This window comes from Meleagris gallopavo, chromosome 6, assembly GCF_905368555.1.
Source record: "Meleagris gallopavo chromosome 6, MGAL_WU_HG_1.1, whole genome shotgun sequence".
In the NCBI taxonomy this organism is placed as follows: domain Eukaryota; kingdom Metazoa; phylum Chordata; class Aves; order Galliformes; family Phasianidae; genus Meleagris; species Meleagris gallopavo.
In genome coordinates this window covers 26,995,443-27,011,498 of record NC_139409.1, presented here as the reverse complement: position 1 = coordinate 27,011,498, position 16,056 = coordinate 26,995,443, and the positions used below count along the sequence as shown (strand labels likewise).

The 16,056-nt window shown below is 35.8% G+C and overlaps 1 protein-coding gene across 5 annotated transcripts in view; it reads left to right on the top strand.

Annotated features, from left to right (window-relative positions):
- The window catches only part of ETV1 (ETS variant transcription factor 1), a 65,408-nt gene extending 50,238 nt beyond the window's left edge, over positions 1-15,170 (top strand). For all 5 annotated transcript variants that reach the window (XM_010712722.3, XM_010712719.3, XM_010712721.4 and 2 more), the window contains 5 exons: positions 332-400; positions 2,811-2,879; positions 5,942-6,111; positions 9,653-9,754; positions 12,282-15,170. In XM_010712722.3, the coding sequence (XP_010711024.1) occupies positions 332-400; positions 2,811-2,879; positions 5,942-6,111; positions 9,653-9,754; positions 12,282-12,503 (632 nt within the window). In that variant the 3' untranslated portion in view covers positions 12,504-15,170. The remainder of the gene's footprint in view (positions 1-331; positions 401-2,810; positions 2,880-5,941; positions 6,112-9,652; positions 9,755-12,281) is intronic.
- The last annotated feature ends 886 nt before the right edge of the window (positions 15,171-16,056 follow it).

Below are 16,056 nucleotides of genomic sequence, written 5' to 3'. Positions count from 1 at the left end.
TAAAGTACTTGTATTACCTTGTGTGGATTTTTTGTTCTGTAAATTATCTCAAATGTATGTGTCACAGGGCTCAGCTTGTAGCTAAGTTGATTGCAATAAGGATTTGTGTTCAACTGCCTATGTTGAATGCGATCTATAATCTTCACTTTATGATTTTCTCTTTCACCATGCCTTGTGCATTCTGCTCTGAAACATTGACTGGGTTGTAAGGTTCTATCTCACTGCAACATGCATCCTCCTTGTTGCTCTTTTACCTGCAGTCTGTCTCATTGATAACCTGCATTCTTTAATTCTAGACAGTCTTTTGACTAGCATTGTCTTCTCCTTTCAGAAGTGCCTAGCTGCCATTCCATTTACATGAGGCAAGAAGGCTTCCTGGCTCACCCAAACAGAACAGAAGTTAAGTTTTCTATTATGTATTGCTTAAGTATTGTATGAGAAAAATGGGGAAAAAAAACCATAACCTGGAGGAATTTCAGGTTCATTGGTTTAATCCTGCTGATGAAAAGACTCCATTGTCTTTCAATTCCCAGTTTTGAATTTCTGCTGTGCTGAAGTTTTTGTAGATTCTAGTACTACAAGTTGACTAGAATAGAATCAACTTTATTGTGAATTTACTCATTCTGCTTTTCAAGGGCGACAGCTGTTGAAAGGAAGAGACAGTTAAAAATTTGTCCATACAACCCATTCTGCTCAAATGATATTTTACAGACTTTTGGTGTGACAGACTCAGTTAACTGTAAAGTAATCCATTTTGTACTTAAAAATATTCAGTGCATGTTTGTTTGTTGCTTTTTTCCCCTATTTGTTAGGATTTTTTAAATTCAGTGTTCTGGTTCTTTTTGATAGCCAAATTGTAAAGCCATTTTGTATATACCAGAGCTCTTAATGACTTCAGTAAGGCAGAGCCTAAATCATTGTCAAAATTCATAATTCAGAGTAATAGCATTTTATACATATTAAGAAGACCAGCAGAGCTAAACAAAAATGACCACTGAGAAAGAGGTTATGACGTCCACTCTCCTGCTTTGATGTATCTTTTTTGTCAGTATATGATTTTTTTTTGTTCAGAATTTGTTTGTTTTTCCTCCAAGGGACTAATTTCACAAACCCAAAGAAAATTAAAAGAAATTGATGGGAATTTAAACAGATGTATGAATGAAAGTCCTCTAATAAGACTTCATTTATTAGTGAAAAGCCACAGATGGAACGGTAACAAAATTTGTTAAAATCCACCTGTTTCTGGTGAGGTAGAAAATAGAAATAAAAGGTGGTGTGCAACAAGGAAGGTGAAATAGAAGCTGGAAATTTGTAAGAGTGTTGGCATATGAAATTATATGAAGTGTATAAGCTTACTAAGGGAGGTGAAAGACATTAGGGAAAAGTCCACAAAAGCAGGGCTAGGGTCAACAGACCTGAGTTTTAATCTTGGTATAGACTGAGAAAAAACAGCCACATTATGCACTCGTAAGTACTTGGAAGTGGTAAAGTTGTTATGAATGACGCAGAAAAAACAGAGATAGTAAATATTTGTTCTCAGTGTTTAGAAATCAGTCAACATATTTTATGACATAAAGGTCATGTCAAAGAAATCTGATTTCATTCTTTGTTGAGATTAAAAGTTTGATTGGTAAAGATACATGTCTCTCATATTGTATAGCTGGTCTATTTTTTTATGGCATTCAATTTGCCACTGCATTATATTCTGATTAAGAAGTTAGCACTAAGCAGTATCAGTAAAGTACACATTAAATACATTAAGACCTGGCTTACTGACAGATCTAAAAGTGGTTGTCACTGGCTAACCATTACTGAATGGATTTGTTTCTGTTCAGTTGTAGGAATCAGGAGTGTTGCTATTCAATATTTTCATTAAAGATATGGAACAAAGTTAATTGATAACTTTATGGCACAGCAGTAAATAATGGGCAGGACAGGGCAATCACACAAAGCAATTTCAATTGCGTGGTAATCTGGACACATTAAACAAAAAGGTTTTTTCATGTCTTTTTTTTTTTTTTTTTCTCTTTAATATGATGAACACAGACCAAACCTATGGAATCAGGAAACAGTGTATTGGAAAAAATGACTTTGAGATGGACCACGTCCTCCTTGGCTTCACAATGGGAAATCAGCCCAACAAGATATTGCAGGCATATGGCAAAAAATCCTTATGCAAGATTTACAGAGTTAAAGAGGATCAGAGTAAGACAGGAGAGGAAGAGAAGTTTTGCTTCTCCAGGTTGCACTAGCAAGGGTGCTCTTGGCATCCAATATAGTTCTGATTAGTCAAGATATTAAAAATAATATTGCAAAGTAGGAATGCACACAGAAGAAAGTACTAGAAAGATTGCAAGGTTACAGAGAGTGTCTTTTAGTGACAAAAATAAATTTAACAAAATTACCTGAATTGGAGTAAACATCCAATGCTTGTCTTCTGCATAGATGGGGAGAAAAATCCTGAGTAGGGCTTTAGTCTAACAGGCAGAAGACATACAGGAACTAAGGGTTAAAAGTCAAAGCCATGCTAACTCAAATAGGAAATGAGGCAAACATTTTGAAATAAATCATAAAGAAAAATGGGTGCTTTTTCATTTTTGCAGGTTGCGATCAGCAGTCTTTTGGGAATGTGTACGTTAATTAAACACTCCTGTACTGTGGCCAAAATGTTGTGATTGGGTGGTGTGTAAAGGATGTGGGATATTAATTTGATTCCTGTATGACTTAGTGTTCCCTCTGGCATTAAGTCTATGGTCTCATCTTTCTCCATGCATCTTTTAAATAAACACCTTTTTGTCTTTAACTTACAGGTTGTATGTATGAAAAGGGACCTAGACAGTTTTATGATGACACTTGCGTTGTTCCAGAGAAGTTTGACGGTATGTACGACACATCTCTCTCTCTTTTCTTGTGTGTGGAGATGAAAAAGGAAAAGATGAGGGACTTTTCTCTGTTGCTGATCAAAAAAAAAGGTCAGTAATGTTCTAATTTAAGATTCCTTAACACACCATTTGCAGTGCACCCAACCAAAGCTGACCTTTGTATCTTGCAACCAAAGTCTCCTTTTCAATAGGATGTTGTTCAGATTTTGCCACTGAAGGGTTCTGTATCCAAAGTTGGCGCAGTGGAGCTCAGTTCCTGCACTGTTGATAAGTAATGGGAGGATTTCCATTGCACTGATGATCACATACCTCTTCTTGTTAGAGATTTAATGAAAGCATCTCTTATAATTAATAAAACAGAGGAGAAAGCAACAGCTCTGGTTTTACTGAGATTAAGCCTCTTTTCTTGCTGTCTGTGAAGAGATGAATAATAGAGAGTGAATATATCAGACATTTTTGTTTGGTATAAGTGTTTTTGTGCTATGTTAGGCATTGTATTAGTGGCTTATTTCTCAACAGGATTGATAACAAATAAATCATCTACCTATTCTTACAGAATTTTTTCAAGAGGGATTCTGGGGTCAAGTAAAATAAATGGCCTAAATTATCCTCAGTTACTCCAATGTAAAATGAGTTTCCTGATGTAACTCAGTTGATTTCAGATTTATTTCATTATAGACAAAGTAGATGGACTCAGTATTCCTTGCCGATGACTCTGTTAGTCTGCAACTTTGGGAAGTAATTTGGAGATCAATTACTTAAATTTGCTAGAGTGGCTTCTTTGAGTTACTGTATGTATGTCCAGCTTTATTTTAATAGGAAGGGTGAGATACCTTCTGATAAACTTGTGAACAGCTCTCTGACCATAGCTACAAGGAAAGCTGGAGAACTCTTGCTCTTTTTTTTTTTTTTTTTCTGCTTTGTTTTGTTTGTTTTTCCCTGAGAATTATTTAGGTGGACTGCAAAACTATTGTGTGTCTAGCAGCATTTGTTGTGTTTACTGAAGAATGGGAGATTCTAAAGTGAAATTAATCTAAAGAATTACATGTTCTTCAACCTGAACTGTCATGTGTATTTCAGAGTTGGTAAGGAAGAGTAGGAAATAAATGGAGGAATTTAAATAATATTAGCCTTCCCCTAATTCTACGGATTGCTTAATCCAGTATTGCATTGTCACAGAATTGACACATTAACTGAAAGGGTGATTTATTTGAAAGTTTGCTTTATATGCTGGCTTTGGAATGTTTTTGTTCATTTCTTTTCCATCAAACATATCCTGTCACGTGGTTTTGTTTTGGTTTATGTCTTGTTGTTTATTTGATTTTTCATTTTTCCCCAAACCACTGCGTGCTTGATCTGTTTTCAGTACTAGTGACAAAAATATATTTACATTTATGGGAATGAGATCAGACCCTGTTCTAGAAGAGGTTAAAATTCTCTGTGAGGAGTACTTGTGCATTGCTTTCTTAAAAAGCCTTCTTGTTTGACGAGTTTTGTAAAGAGGAAGGAATGAAAATAGGAAAGAAATACAAATAAAATTAAAAAAAATAATAATAAAAAGGTAAAATTAAAAAAATATATATTTGGAAATGTTTGAGTGCTTGCAAAGCGCTAAGTCTGCCAGTAGCTGCAATGAGTGTTCACTGAGACAACACCTTGTCCTCGAGAAGACTGATATCATGACACAAATGTTTGTGTTTATGCTTGTAGCCTGAAGACTTTTGAAGAAAATGTAGCAAGTATGTTATTATGTTTTGGTCTGTAAAGCCAAAATGGGATAAGCTCAGGACTAGCTTTGATGTTTCAGAAGTAGATTCTCAGCTGCTTGATTTGAAATCAAAGATCAACACAGATGAATAACCTGATCTTCTATAATATTGCACTTGCTCTTTGTGCATTGCTCAGCTATCATTAAAAGAAAAATATTGTCCTTGAAAAAGAAAGCCTTTCAGGACTGGAGCTTCAAACTCACATAAACCAAAAAGCCTTGTGTTGATTTATTTGTTTTCCACAGCTATTGACTCAATTTTATTTCCTGATTACAAAAGGAAGTGCTCCATTTTTAATATTATTATTCTTATTTTCACTACTTGGAGCCATTCTGTAATGACCATCCTAATGCTGTGGTTTGGTACTAAACAGGTCATGTGTTTATTCACAGAGGCTGCAGGTCTGGTACATTAAATGAGGAGTTCTGCCAGTTTTTCAAGGATTGTTGTCATTGTTTGCTGAAAATCAGCATCAAACCTTTCAGCTGTTGTTGTCCACATGAGTTGTTCATATGAATATTATTTAAAAACAAGAGGACACAGTGTGGATGAAGCAGGACAATTTTTCATTGGCAGCTTGTTGAACAGCAGAATATTGTTGGCTTTAATATAACCAACAATCCAGCTTCATCTGGATTTGAAATTTTAGAAAAACTACTTCTTTTCAGGGGAATACTGATAAAATATGTAGATGCAAGTAAAAGTAATGTGTGCTTATATGCAAGTCCAATATGCCACAGAGGAACTCACATATCTGCAGGATTTGCATACCTATATGTAAAGCACATGCTGTTTAAGTCCAAGTCAAATACTTTGTCAAATTTTCTTTTAGAGAATTTGCATGCAAAAGAAGTTTCACTCAATAGTTTTGAAGCTTTTGAAGCACAGACTGAATTTCCAAAATTGGAGCTTGTTCAAAGTATAGTACACAAATGCAGTTCTTTAGACATTAGAGTTGCTCGCAAAAATAGTTCAAGCTCTTCCAGATAGAGGATATTACAAAGCAGTTTGCAAGCAAGATTTGCATGTATCAGAAGTGAATGGGGATAGGCTTAGGGAGACTTCCATAAAGTGTGACTGAATTTAGGAACTTGTTCACGTATGAATATGGTACTGTAAGAGTGTTTACACTGAATAGCAGGAGAAAGGAGACTATTGCATTTGTGGACATTTGGGTAGTAAGCATTCTTCAATTTTATTGACCATAATGATTGCCTTGCCAACTTATCCAACAAACTGAGTGATGATGTTTTTTGTGGATTGCTCAGCTAATGCTATTATTCTGTGCAGGTGATGTCAAACAGGAACCAGGCATGTACCGTGAGGGACCCACGTATCAACGGCGAGGCTCACTTCAGCTGTGGCAGTTCTTGGTAGCTCTTCTCGATGACCCATCAAACTCCCACTTCATAGCGTGGACTGGCCGAGGCATGGAATTCAAGCTGATTGAGCCAGAGGAGGTGGGTTAGATGAACAGATTGTCCTGATGTCCACTACCCTGTACTGGAAATTTAATACGGTTCTTTCATAGTTAAGCTGTGTTTTCCTTCAATATTTCATTTCTTAGAACTTTAAAAGGGTAATGGAAAGAACTCACAGTGAGAGTGTTGAGACATATGTATGCTTCAGCTTAGACTTAATTTTCTAGTCCTATGAAATAATGAATATATTGCAAGTACTAGAATTTCAAAATACTCGGTTTTAATTGTTGGGCCCAGATTTTTTAGAATTATTTTCCAGGAAGAGTTCTGTTCTACATTCCTTTGAAAACTTGTTCCCGAATAGTTTCTTTAGTATCAAATACTCTTCTGTGTAAAGGTGTGGGAAGTTGGAATGTTTTATCTGTAGAATGAAAGACTCCAAGTCTGAAACAGATGACAAAGAAATTTAAGAATTTGAGGCAGTAAAAGCCCACTGAAATAATATAAAAAGCTCTTTTTTAAAGTGTATTCTTGGTTATCTGTATCATTAGATTGCTTACTGAACATTTAGATCCTACTCTTGCAAAAAGTCTAGCACATGCATGGCTTCTCTGAACCATGAAGGACTCATTGGGTAGATAAAATTGCTTGTATTCATGAACATTTGCTGAACCATGACTTAGTTCACTAGTGTGATAAACAGGAATAAATTGAACATTTTATTGCATAAAGTTTCTTGACTTGTTAACATTAAATAATCTATCCTGTGTTCTAAACAGCAGTGAAAACTGTTAGAAAATCTGGTGTGTGAGAATTTTATTGTAATACTGATGTGGATGATTTGATGAGTATTGTAAAAAAGCAATATCATTCTGGTTTACATTTTGCAGCTTGGAAGGAGTTGAGCAATAGAAGAGAACACAGTAAATTCTCATTCTGGATTCTTTCTGAGTTAGAGCTGAGTAGGAAGCTTTGGGGGTGTAAGGCAGCTTCTTCATTCTACCAGCTATTTCTGCCATTTGCCATCCATCTGCTGCCATAAGCAATCTGAAAGCTTTCTTGCATTTAAGTTTCATGATGCATCAACAGCCCTAAGGGTAGCTGGAGATTGAGACAATACTAATGCTCCTTTTCTTCCTGACATGGTCTGGCTGATGGGCAGGCTGCTGCAGAGACCCATGTGCCAGCTCTGTTCTGTCCAGGCGTTCTCCTGTGCTACTTATATTCAACTTGGCAGATCCTGACACTGTGCATCAAAGGATTTGACCACAGAACATCCATTGCTCCAATCTCAGTATCCAAAATTTTAAAGAACAAAAAATCTTATTGAAAAATCGTTCCCAGCAGATGGTGCAAAAATGTTATAGATTTTATTAGATATGGAAAGGAAAATAAAAAAAACAAAGCCCTAAGAGTTCCTTATTGTGTAATTCCCCAAAGAGATAGATGTAAGTTAGATCGTCTGCTTGTGTGACTGCACAGCAGTTGCTTTGTGTTTTCAAGCAATTCTGCACCTAAGATCTGGAAAAGGCAGACTACTTGAAACTTGCTTGCTCTTCTGCTCTCAGGGAGTACAAAGGAGGCTAAGTTGTTTTCATGTGAATGCCGTGAATCCAACAGAAACTGTTGATTAAAATAAGAATAGCCTGTGGGAAGTTGCACACTTCTGTTGGTTGCCAAGTGTAAATTGAAGGGAAGTCAAAGAGCTTGTTGATTCAGCTGTGGCAGGTTAGGATGTCAATGGCACGACCTTTGTATCTCATCCTTTTCTTCAGATTTATGTCCCTGTAGAAAGGGTGATGACAGAAACGAGTATGTATCAGCTTTTTGGGCACCATAGTTCATTCAGAAAGCATGCGACTGTAAACTGTGGAGGTTTAGGACTGGCGTAGGGCCATTTCTGCTGCCTTTTCATAGACACAGTAACCTTCAGCAGGAAGATGAAGTGGAAGGCTAGAACCCCAACTCACTTTCTCGAAGCATGATTTGATATATGCTTTGCAGATGAAGGACAGGAAGACTCACTTACAAAGACTACTTCTGTACTTGCTTGCCTTTTCACATGTGTTAAAATAACACACAATATAACATGTTCTCGACGATTGTTTTGTTATATACACTTTGCTGTATTATGCAAACTTGACACAACGGTGATTTTTAGGACTGTGATTAATGCAGGAAAAAACTTGGCAGGAATGAAGAAAGATAGATGTAGGCATGTGTTACAAAGATGAATAGGTGAATCACGGTTGCATATCTAAGCCAAATCTACAGCTGGTATAAATTGACATGATTTGGAGGCATGTTTTAATACAGCTATAACTTGGCTAAAGTTAGCAAAGCCTTGATAATTTACATAAGCCTGAAAGTCTTAACTGTAGAAAGGAAATAATGCTTTAAACGAAATTTTAAATAATTACTGTCCAGATAGAGATCAAAGTCATTGGGTTTTACTGTTGTTATTTAGTCCCCTTCAGTTCTCAGTGCTGGATGTTGCCCATGGTTTGCATCAAAAGACTCCAGACACCTATGGGAAAGTGTTGTAGAGTTGTCTGCACAGAAGACACATGGTTACTCTTTCCTTTTTCCAGAGCTGTATGCATATGCACTTTGCTAACATTTTTATAGAATGTGTTTTAAAGAATTCATCACCTCTTTTTTCCCTTCTCCACTGACATGGGTAGTCATTTGTTCAGACAGTAATTGAAATGTTACCCACAACCAGTTTTAATTTTGGGTGGGGAATAAGCTGTTAAGCTCTTTAACAAAAAGTCTTTTTCTCCAGAGCTACCTTTGGCAATAAAACAGGAAGAATAAAGGCAAGTAGAAATCATAGGAACAGAAGCCATATCATTCTCTGGAATGGTTCACAAGTTGCTAGTGACTACTTTTTGATATTATTTTTAAGGGAAATTAAACAACTGCAATTGTGCAATTTCTGTCTGGTTCATCATTCTGCCACCTAGTTCTTCCAGGTGATTATCCTGCCTCCTTTTACTTTTTTTTTAATTTTTTTCTTTTTTTTTAAATGTAGTAGTATTTAGGACATTTTTGACTCCCATCTTCTAATGATCTCAGCATTGGCATCATTCCAAGTTATGGCCCGTATTAGTTCATGAAGCTTGTATATATGTGTTTTTAATATAATTTATTAGCTTTATGACGGGAAACACAAAAAAATCGTGCAATTATTCCTATAACAAACTAAAGAAGAGCTTTCATCTTTCTTTAAAGCTTTCCAGTGAAGCTTGATAAATATTTTTTACTTATCATATCTTTATATGACTATTTTTTCATTGTTTTTCTTTAAAAAACAAAACAAAGCAATGACAACAACAAAAACCAGCCCACCACTAGGTTTGCAAATGAGTAAGTCTATCCCAAGTTTAATGGATGACGGTGAGTCCAATTAAAAATTGTGTTAGTACATGGGAAATTGAGGTCACAGCAGCCTCTTCTCTTTTATTTATGCATTCCACCTGCAGGGTTCCCCCACTCAATCCCCAAATAAAATATCTGATGATAAGATCTGCTTGTGAAATGCATTTAACAAATCAATGCTAATCCATTTTTGTGGCAGGTGGCACGTCGCTGGGGGATTCAGAAAAATAGGCCAGCTATGAACTATGATAAACTTAGCCGATCACTTCGCTATTATTATGAAAAAGGAATCATGCAAAAGGTGAGCAGCTAATTCTGTATTAAATTTCACTGAAATGTTGAATATTAATCCACAACTCAGTTTACAAGGAGTACTTATAACTACATTGCTTAGATAGGTTTTTCATCTCTTTAGACAAACCCTAGACTCTTTTTTTCACCTTCCACATCCAGTATATGCATCGAGGTATTTTTTTCTGTGTAAAAAGTGTATGTGGTTTTAGTTTACACAATGCACATCAGGATTAAAGGGAAAGAGGTAGCATTGAAAAATATCCAAAAGAGCTTCTTTGAACCTGGGAAAGGCAAATAGCAGAGTACAAAAAGAATAATATTTTATAGATTTAGATTAACTGGCCATTGCTTAGATACTTCTATAACTGCAAGTTAGGGGAGAAAAATTATACCTATTAAAATACTAAATATTTTACCAATTTTTGTAATAATAATTTTGTAATAATACTATTTTTAAGTGAAATTCAGTATTTTATAGTATACTGAACTATGAGAAATATTTAACAAAAATTTATGTATAACAGCCTGGTCTTGCTGACAGCATTCAACCTGTTATTTTCCTGTGGTTTGCTGATTTCTGTGTATATTTTTAAATCATGCTATGTAGAGTTATGTAGTTTGACAGCATGAGAGACCTCCTACTTCTAGAAAATTATTAGATATGGTCAAAGATCACAATGAACACCTTGTGTTATATATTTTTTCCATATCTTTGCACATTCATTTTGTGATCTGTGATGACTAACATGTTTAAACCTTCCATTGGACAGCTGCATGAGTGAAAACAATGCCCTCAGCCCAAGTTGCTAGGTAGCTTTTCCAGTAGGACTTTTGAAGTCTGCATTTGGAGTTACCTACTACATGTTCTCTTACTTTTACTCTGGGATTATTGTAGTGATCACCTGTTTCACTCTCTAGGGGTCAGCTAGGGGACAGCATAACCTGTGCTTATGGTACTTCAACAACACTGCCCTATCCATTTTTGTGTGTCATTTAACTGTGCTCTGAGTTTCTGTGAAGTGGACTGGAAACTAGGTACAGACAGGGAGAAGCAGAAATGCTTGGATTTTCTGGGTACTGCTGCAGACAGAGGTGTTCCTCATTGCAGTTTTTAGTTTTGGCTGCATGGATAATTCAAAGGTAGCCCAAAATATGTGGCAAAGAGGGTACAAAAAGTTGAAAAGATGAGGATAGGAAGATAATATGAACACATCCATTTAACATGTTCTTCTGACAACTAACTTGCTAACTCTTTAATTACTCCTTTATTATGTATATGACTGTATTTAATACATATTTTAAAAACTAATTTGATTGCTTACTTTTCTAACATAGCAATGTTCGAAACTTTCCCTTGGATCATTTTATCTGGCAACTTAGTTTACACTAAAACTAATGGAGGTTACAAATTCATAGCAAGTTTCTTTACTGCAAAATGTGCACGTACATTTTTCCCCTTTTGTTTTAAGTTAAGTACTGGTAATAGGCTGTGTAAATATCCTGTTTCTGAGTGCAGACTTCAGTCTGTAAAATTTCCTGATGTTAATTTGATGAAAAAAAAATTCTCCTGCAGATATAGTCTTTACCAAAACATAACATTTGTAGAAAAGATAAGATGAAAATTAAAGGAGATGCTACAGACTGTTTTGCACCCATAAGAATACAGTTAAGTTTGCAATACCTTTCCATCTTCATACATTCATTTTCAGTGCCTTGCTAGATGGTGTTGCAGGAAGCAATGATCTTTCGGATTTTTATTTTCAAATAATTTTAGTTGATGAGAATGCAATATTGCTCATATTTTTTACTATAATTCTTTAAATATGGCACTTGAGGAGGCACTATTGAGTAGCTTTTTTTCATTTTAGATTTTAGTAAGGCAGTAATTCTGTTTGTTTTGTTTCAATATCATTCTATAGCTTTTAAGTGGACAAAACACAGACATTTAGTGGTATTTCTGAATAAGGGAAAACTGGGATTGTTGGACAAACTGCCACTCCATAAGCAAATCTAAATGTCCCAGGCTTTGCATGAGCCATTGCTAAGTACATATTAGCTTATGTATTTGCTTATGCTGTCCCTGTACAATCAGCATGCACTATAACTAAGTGCTTTTATACTTAAGTATGAATCAATCTACATAAAGTGAAATTCAGATCTCTATCATGCAATGTGATTCTTTTTTCCACTTCGCACACAGTGTTGGACTTAGTCATTTTATTTTGCCTCTGTAGTGACAGTTTGTTTACATTTTCCTATACTAACAGCTCCATTTGTGGCTAAGTATAAGAAACAACCACAAACAAAGTTTGAAAGTAAAATAGCTAGTATATCTTTCAAAAGGATATCACGTGTCTCAAAATCAGGACAGTTCTTCATAGTCTGCTTCTGCAGATCCCTAGTCTTTACTATTGTCCTTACCCATTCTGCTGCCTCGTTATTAACTGTGTAATGAAGATGAGTTCTTCAGAAATCTGTTGGATGTGGAGTTGCAAAAACGTAACGCTTATACTACCTTTTTTTGTTATCGTAAGGTTGCTGGAGAAAGATACGTCTACAAGTTTGTTTGCGACCCTGAAGCGCTTTTCTCCATGGCCTTTCCAGACAACCAGCGCCCCTTACTGAAGACTGACATGGAGCGCCACATCAATGAGGAGGACACTGTTCCCCTGTCCCACTTTGACGAGAGCATGGTCTACATGCAAGATAGTGGCTGCTGCAACACCCACCCATATAATGAAGGCTATGTCTACTAACAACAGTGACAGTAAAGGGGGTGTTTTCCCCCTCTCTTAGGCTTCTCCTCTTTCACAAGAGCCAGAGGAAAGCTGAATCGACTTCAGTTTGTTTTTTAAATAGTACACTAAAAGGGGCTTTTCCTGTTGCATTATTCCTATGGTCTGCCATGGACAGCGCACTTTATTTGAAAGGGGAGGGTTGGAAACTAAACATTATTGTGTGTAACAGGAGGAAAAGGGTGGGTTTGCTTTTTATTAAGTTTGGGAAGGGAACATACAGGTTTTAAGTACAAAAAAGCTATATCACGTCTGTTTTGTTTCATATCAACATAAGATATTGTACATTTTCTCTGGGTATCCGTAGTACAGTTAATTCTCATTGTGCAAAATAACCACTTGTTGATAATATCAGCACAACATGCCTAGGGCAGTCGTTTCTTGCCATTCTTAATTGTCTTTCTGCAGATATAAAAGAGAAGCAAAGCGTATACTGCAGCATTTAATTTAGAAGTTTGAAGTGCTGGACCTTGTAGTTTGCCTCTAAAAGCAAACAGACATCTCTAGAGTTTTACTTTGCTTGTATGCTAGTTTGTAGGACCTCAAAAAAAAAAAAAAAGAAAAAAGAAAAAAGAAAAATCCCACTTATTTGCAGAGTAGCCTTAAGAACAAGGACTAAGTCACAAAATCCCTGACTTCAGACTGCAGGCTGCATGCTGTAACTGGAGTCACATTACTATACATATATGGCCAATGCTATCACTTGGACATTCCAAGATCCATTTGAGGGTAGTAATTACATGTGATAGGCTGTCTGATGATCATGTCAGCATTAAATACGGGATCATGATCAGGACGGAGAAAACATTTCATATCCTTCCATTTCCTTTGGTACATAAATAAGTTATTTAATCAATAGGAATTAACTGTACTAAGTCACATATCTAATTATGCTGTTTAGACACAGCAAGCACTCCTTGAGAAAAATATCCAATACACTAAATAGGTACTTTAGTAATTTTTAGACATGGTACCCATTAATATGCATTTAAACCTTTTACTGCTGTGTTATGTTGATAACATATATAAATACTAGATAATGCTAATGCTTCTGCTGCTGTCTTTTTCTGTAATATTCTCTTTGATGCTGAATTTACTATGACCATTTATAAGCAATGCTGTAACTACAGGTAGCATTTCAGGACAAAATAGATGACTTGAACCATTTATTGCTTAGAAAATAGCTTACGCCATAGCTGTGCTATAAGCAGCTTTTACGCGCATTCACAAATGACTAGTAAGCTTCAGCTTGCTGAGGAAAGCTCTGCAGAACCTTTTGTGATATTCGGTGGAACGGAGAGTAGACGAACTGTCAATACCATGAAGTCACTGTATGACATTGTAGTGCTGGCACTGATGTTACCAATCAAATTGTTTTGGACACTAAATGTAAATGTGATCAGATATGCTCGGAAGACAATTTAAATTTTGAGTTCTTTTTTTTCCCCATTGTTTATGTTTTTAAATTGGGTTTGTTTTGTTGTTTTTTGTTTGGTTGGTTGTTTTTTGTGAGGGGTAATCTTAAACACAAGTCACACACAAAATTCTGTATGTAAAATGAAAAAAAAAAAAAAAGGACAAAGAAAAAAAAAATTCTAAAGATTTATGAGCACCTTTTCTGAAGTGTAATATATCCTAGTTTGAGGAAAGGGAGAGCTGGTAAGATCGGGATTTCTTTCTTTGCCCAGTGAAATTTAAACAGGTGTTACATGAAGTACATCATTTTCCTATGTTCTCAAAAAGTGGGAGGAAAATGAACATATAACCATCAAACAGTAATTTTCATCACAATGGATGGGTTTCAAAGACAGTCCTTGTTTGTGAGTAGATTTTCCATCCTGTGTCAGTTAAGACATCAGTTGAGCTATGAATATTTTAATAAGCAATTAATCAAAAGTAAAGAAGTAGTGATTACTAGAAACCACAGGTGCATAAAAAACATTTGAGCAGGTATTTAATTTAGTCAGATCCAGAAGACAACATATTTTATGGGAGTGTGTATATGCCTTATTATGTCACCTAATTCCATCACCTGTAATTCTCAATGGCACTTAAATTTGCAGAGATCAACCCAGAATCACAAGTCTCAAATTGCAGAATTAGCAAGAAGGAAAAAGAAAAGGTTAAGTAAGATTGTTTAAAAAAAATATGCAGTTTCTATTGAAATAAGGTTCAAATGAAACATGCTTTGATGAAAAATCCATGGATTGCTTTTGGTTCTTTAATGTCAGCATGAAGCGCCTCCTGCCTGTGGCAGGATGTGGGTGTGGGAGAGGGATTGGGCAAAAAAGGAAAAAGAGACAAAAAAAAAGGAAAAAGTGCATAAAATGTGTAATATTTAAGAAGAAATATATATATATATATGTATCTGTATACGGTAGTGACTCACTGAAAAACAAGCAATCAGACCAACATTACCATGATCTCTCAGCAGAAGATAAAAAAAGTCTTTCACTGAACTGATTCACCCTTTTTACAATGTACCTAAGAATTTTATTTAAAGTTTGTTTTTATTCCACTTTTTTGTTTCTTTGAGTTTGTTTTTTGTTTTTGTTTTGTTTTTTTTTGTTTGTTTATTTGTTTGGGGTTTTCAGGTAGAATAATAAATCTGGCAGCTGATTCCTGCAAGATTGTTGTGTATTGGATTCCTAAACATTTGGACTGGAGAGGGTCTTGCAGTAATGTTCTTCTTTTGGTAGAGGAGATGATGATGGTCTGTTCCTAGTGGTTAGGTTGGCATCTTGCAAAATGTAACAAAACAACAACAACAACAACAACAACAACAACAAAAAACACAACCCAAGAAAGTAAGAAAGGAAGAGGGAAAAATGAGGAATACATGCAATTCACTTGTGGTTATATACGAGTCATAGTATTTAGGTTGACAGAGCATTGTATTTGACTGACGAAAGAAAGAAGGATGAACTACATAAATTTAGAGGATTGATTCCAACTGAGAACTCACACACATTTTCACAGCACTTTAATATCCTACCGAATTTGACTGTGTGTATTTGGGGTGCTGGGCTTTTGACTGTTTGGTATTTTTTGTTTTCAGTTGTATCACAGCAGGAGGAAAAACACAGGCTTCAGCTGTAGGTTCTCAAACGTTCTTCCTTTGCTGTGGCAGTTCAGCTACACTGGTAGCTGAAGAGATGCAGTTAGATGAGGATTTGGCAAAGTCCCTCAGAATCCATTCAAAGGAGTTAATATTGCAGGTTTAGGGCAATGCACAAATTTTGCCTTAGGGATACGGCTTTCCATGCTAGAGAACCAAAGCCTTTTCTTTCCAAGGTCACCAGTGTAACTCCTGTACATCAACTGTGGTGCAATTCTTAACAGTGCATTCTCTAAAAGCATGAAGTTCACATGCTGATCAGACCATATCTGCCTGCTTTATTTTAGAGTTGGCTGTTGTGGTAATGATGACAGATGAGAGTAGAGGAACATTTTCTCCCATATGTCCCCATGAAGAGCCCTTTCCTCAGGACCCTTTCTGCTTTGAGATTCTGAG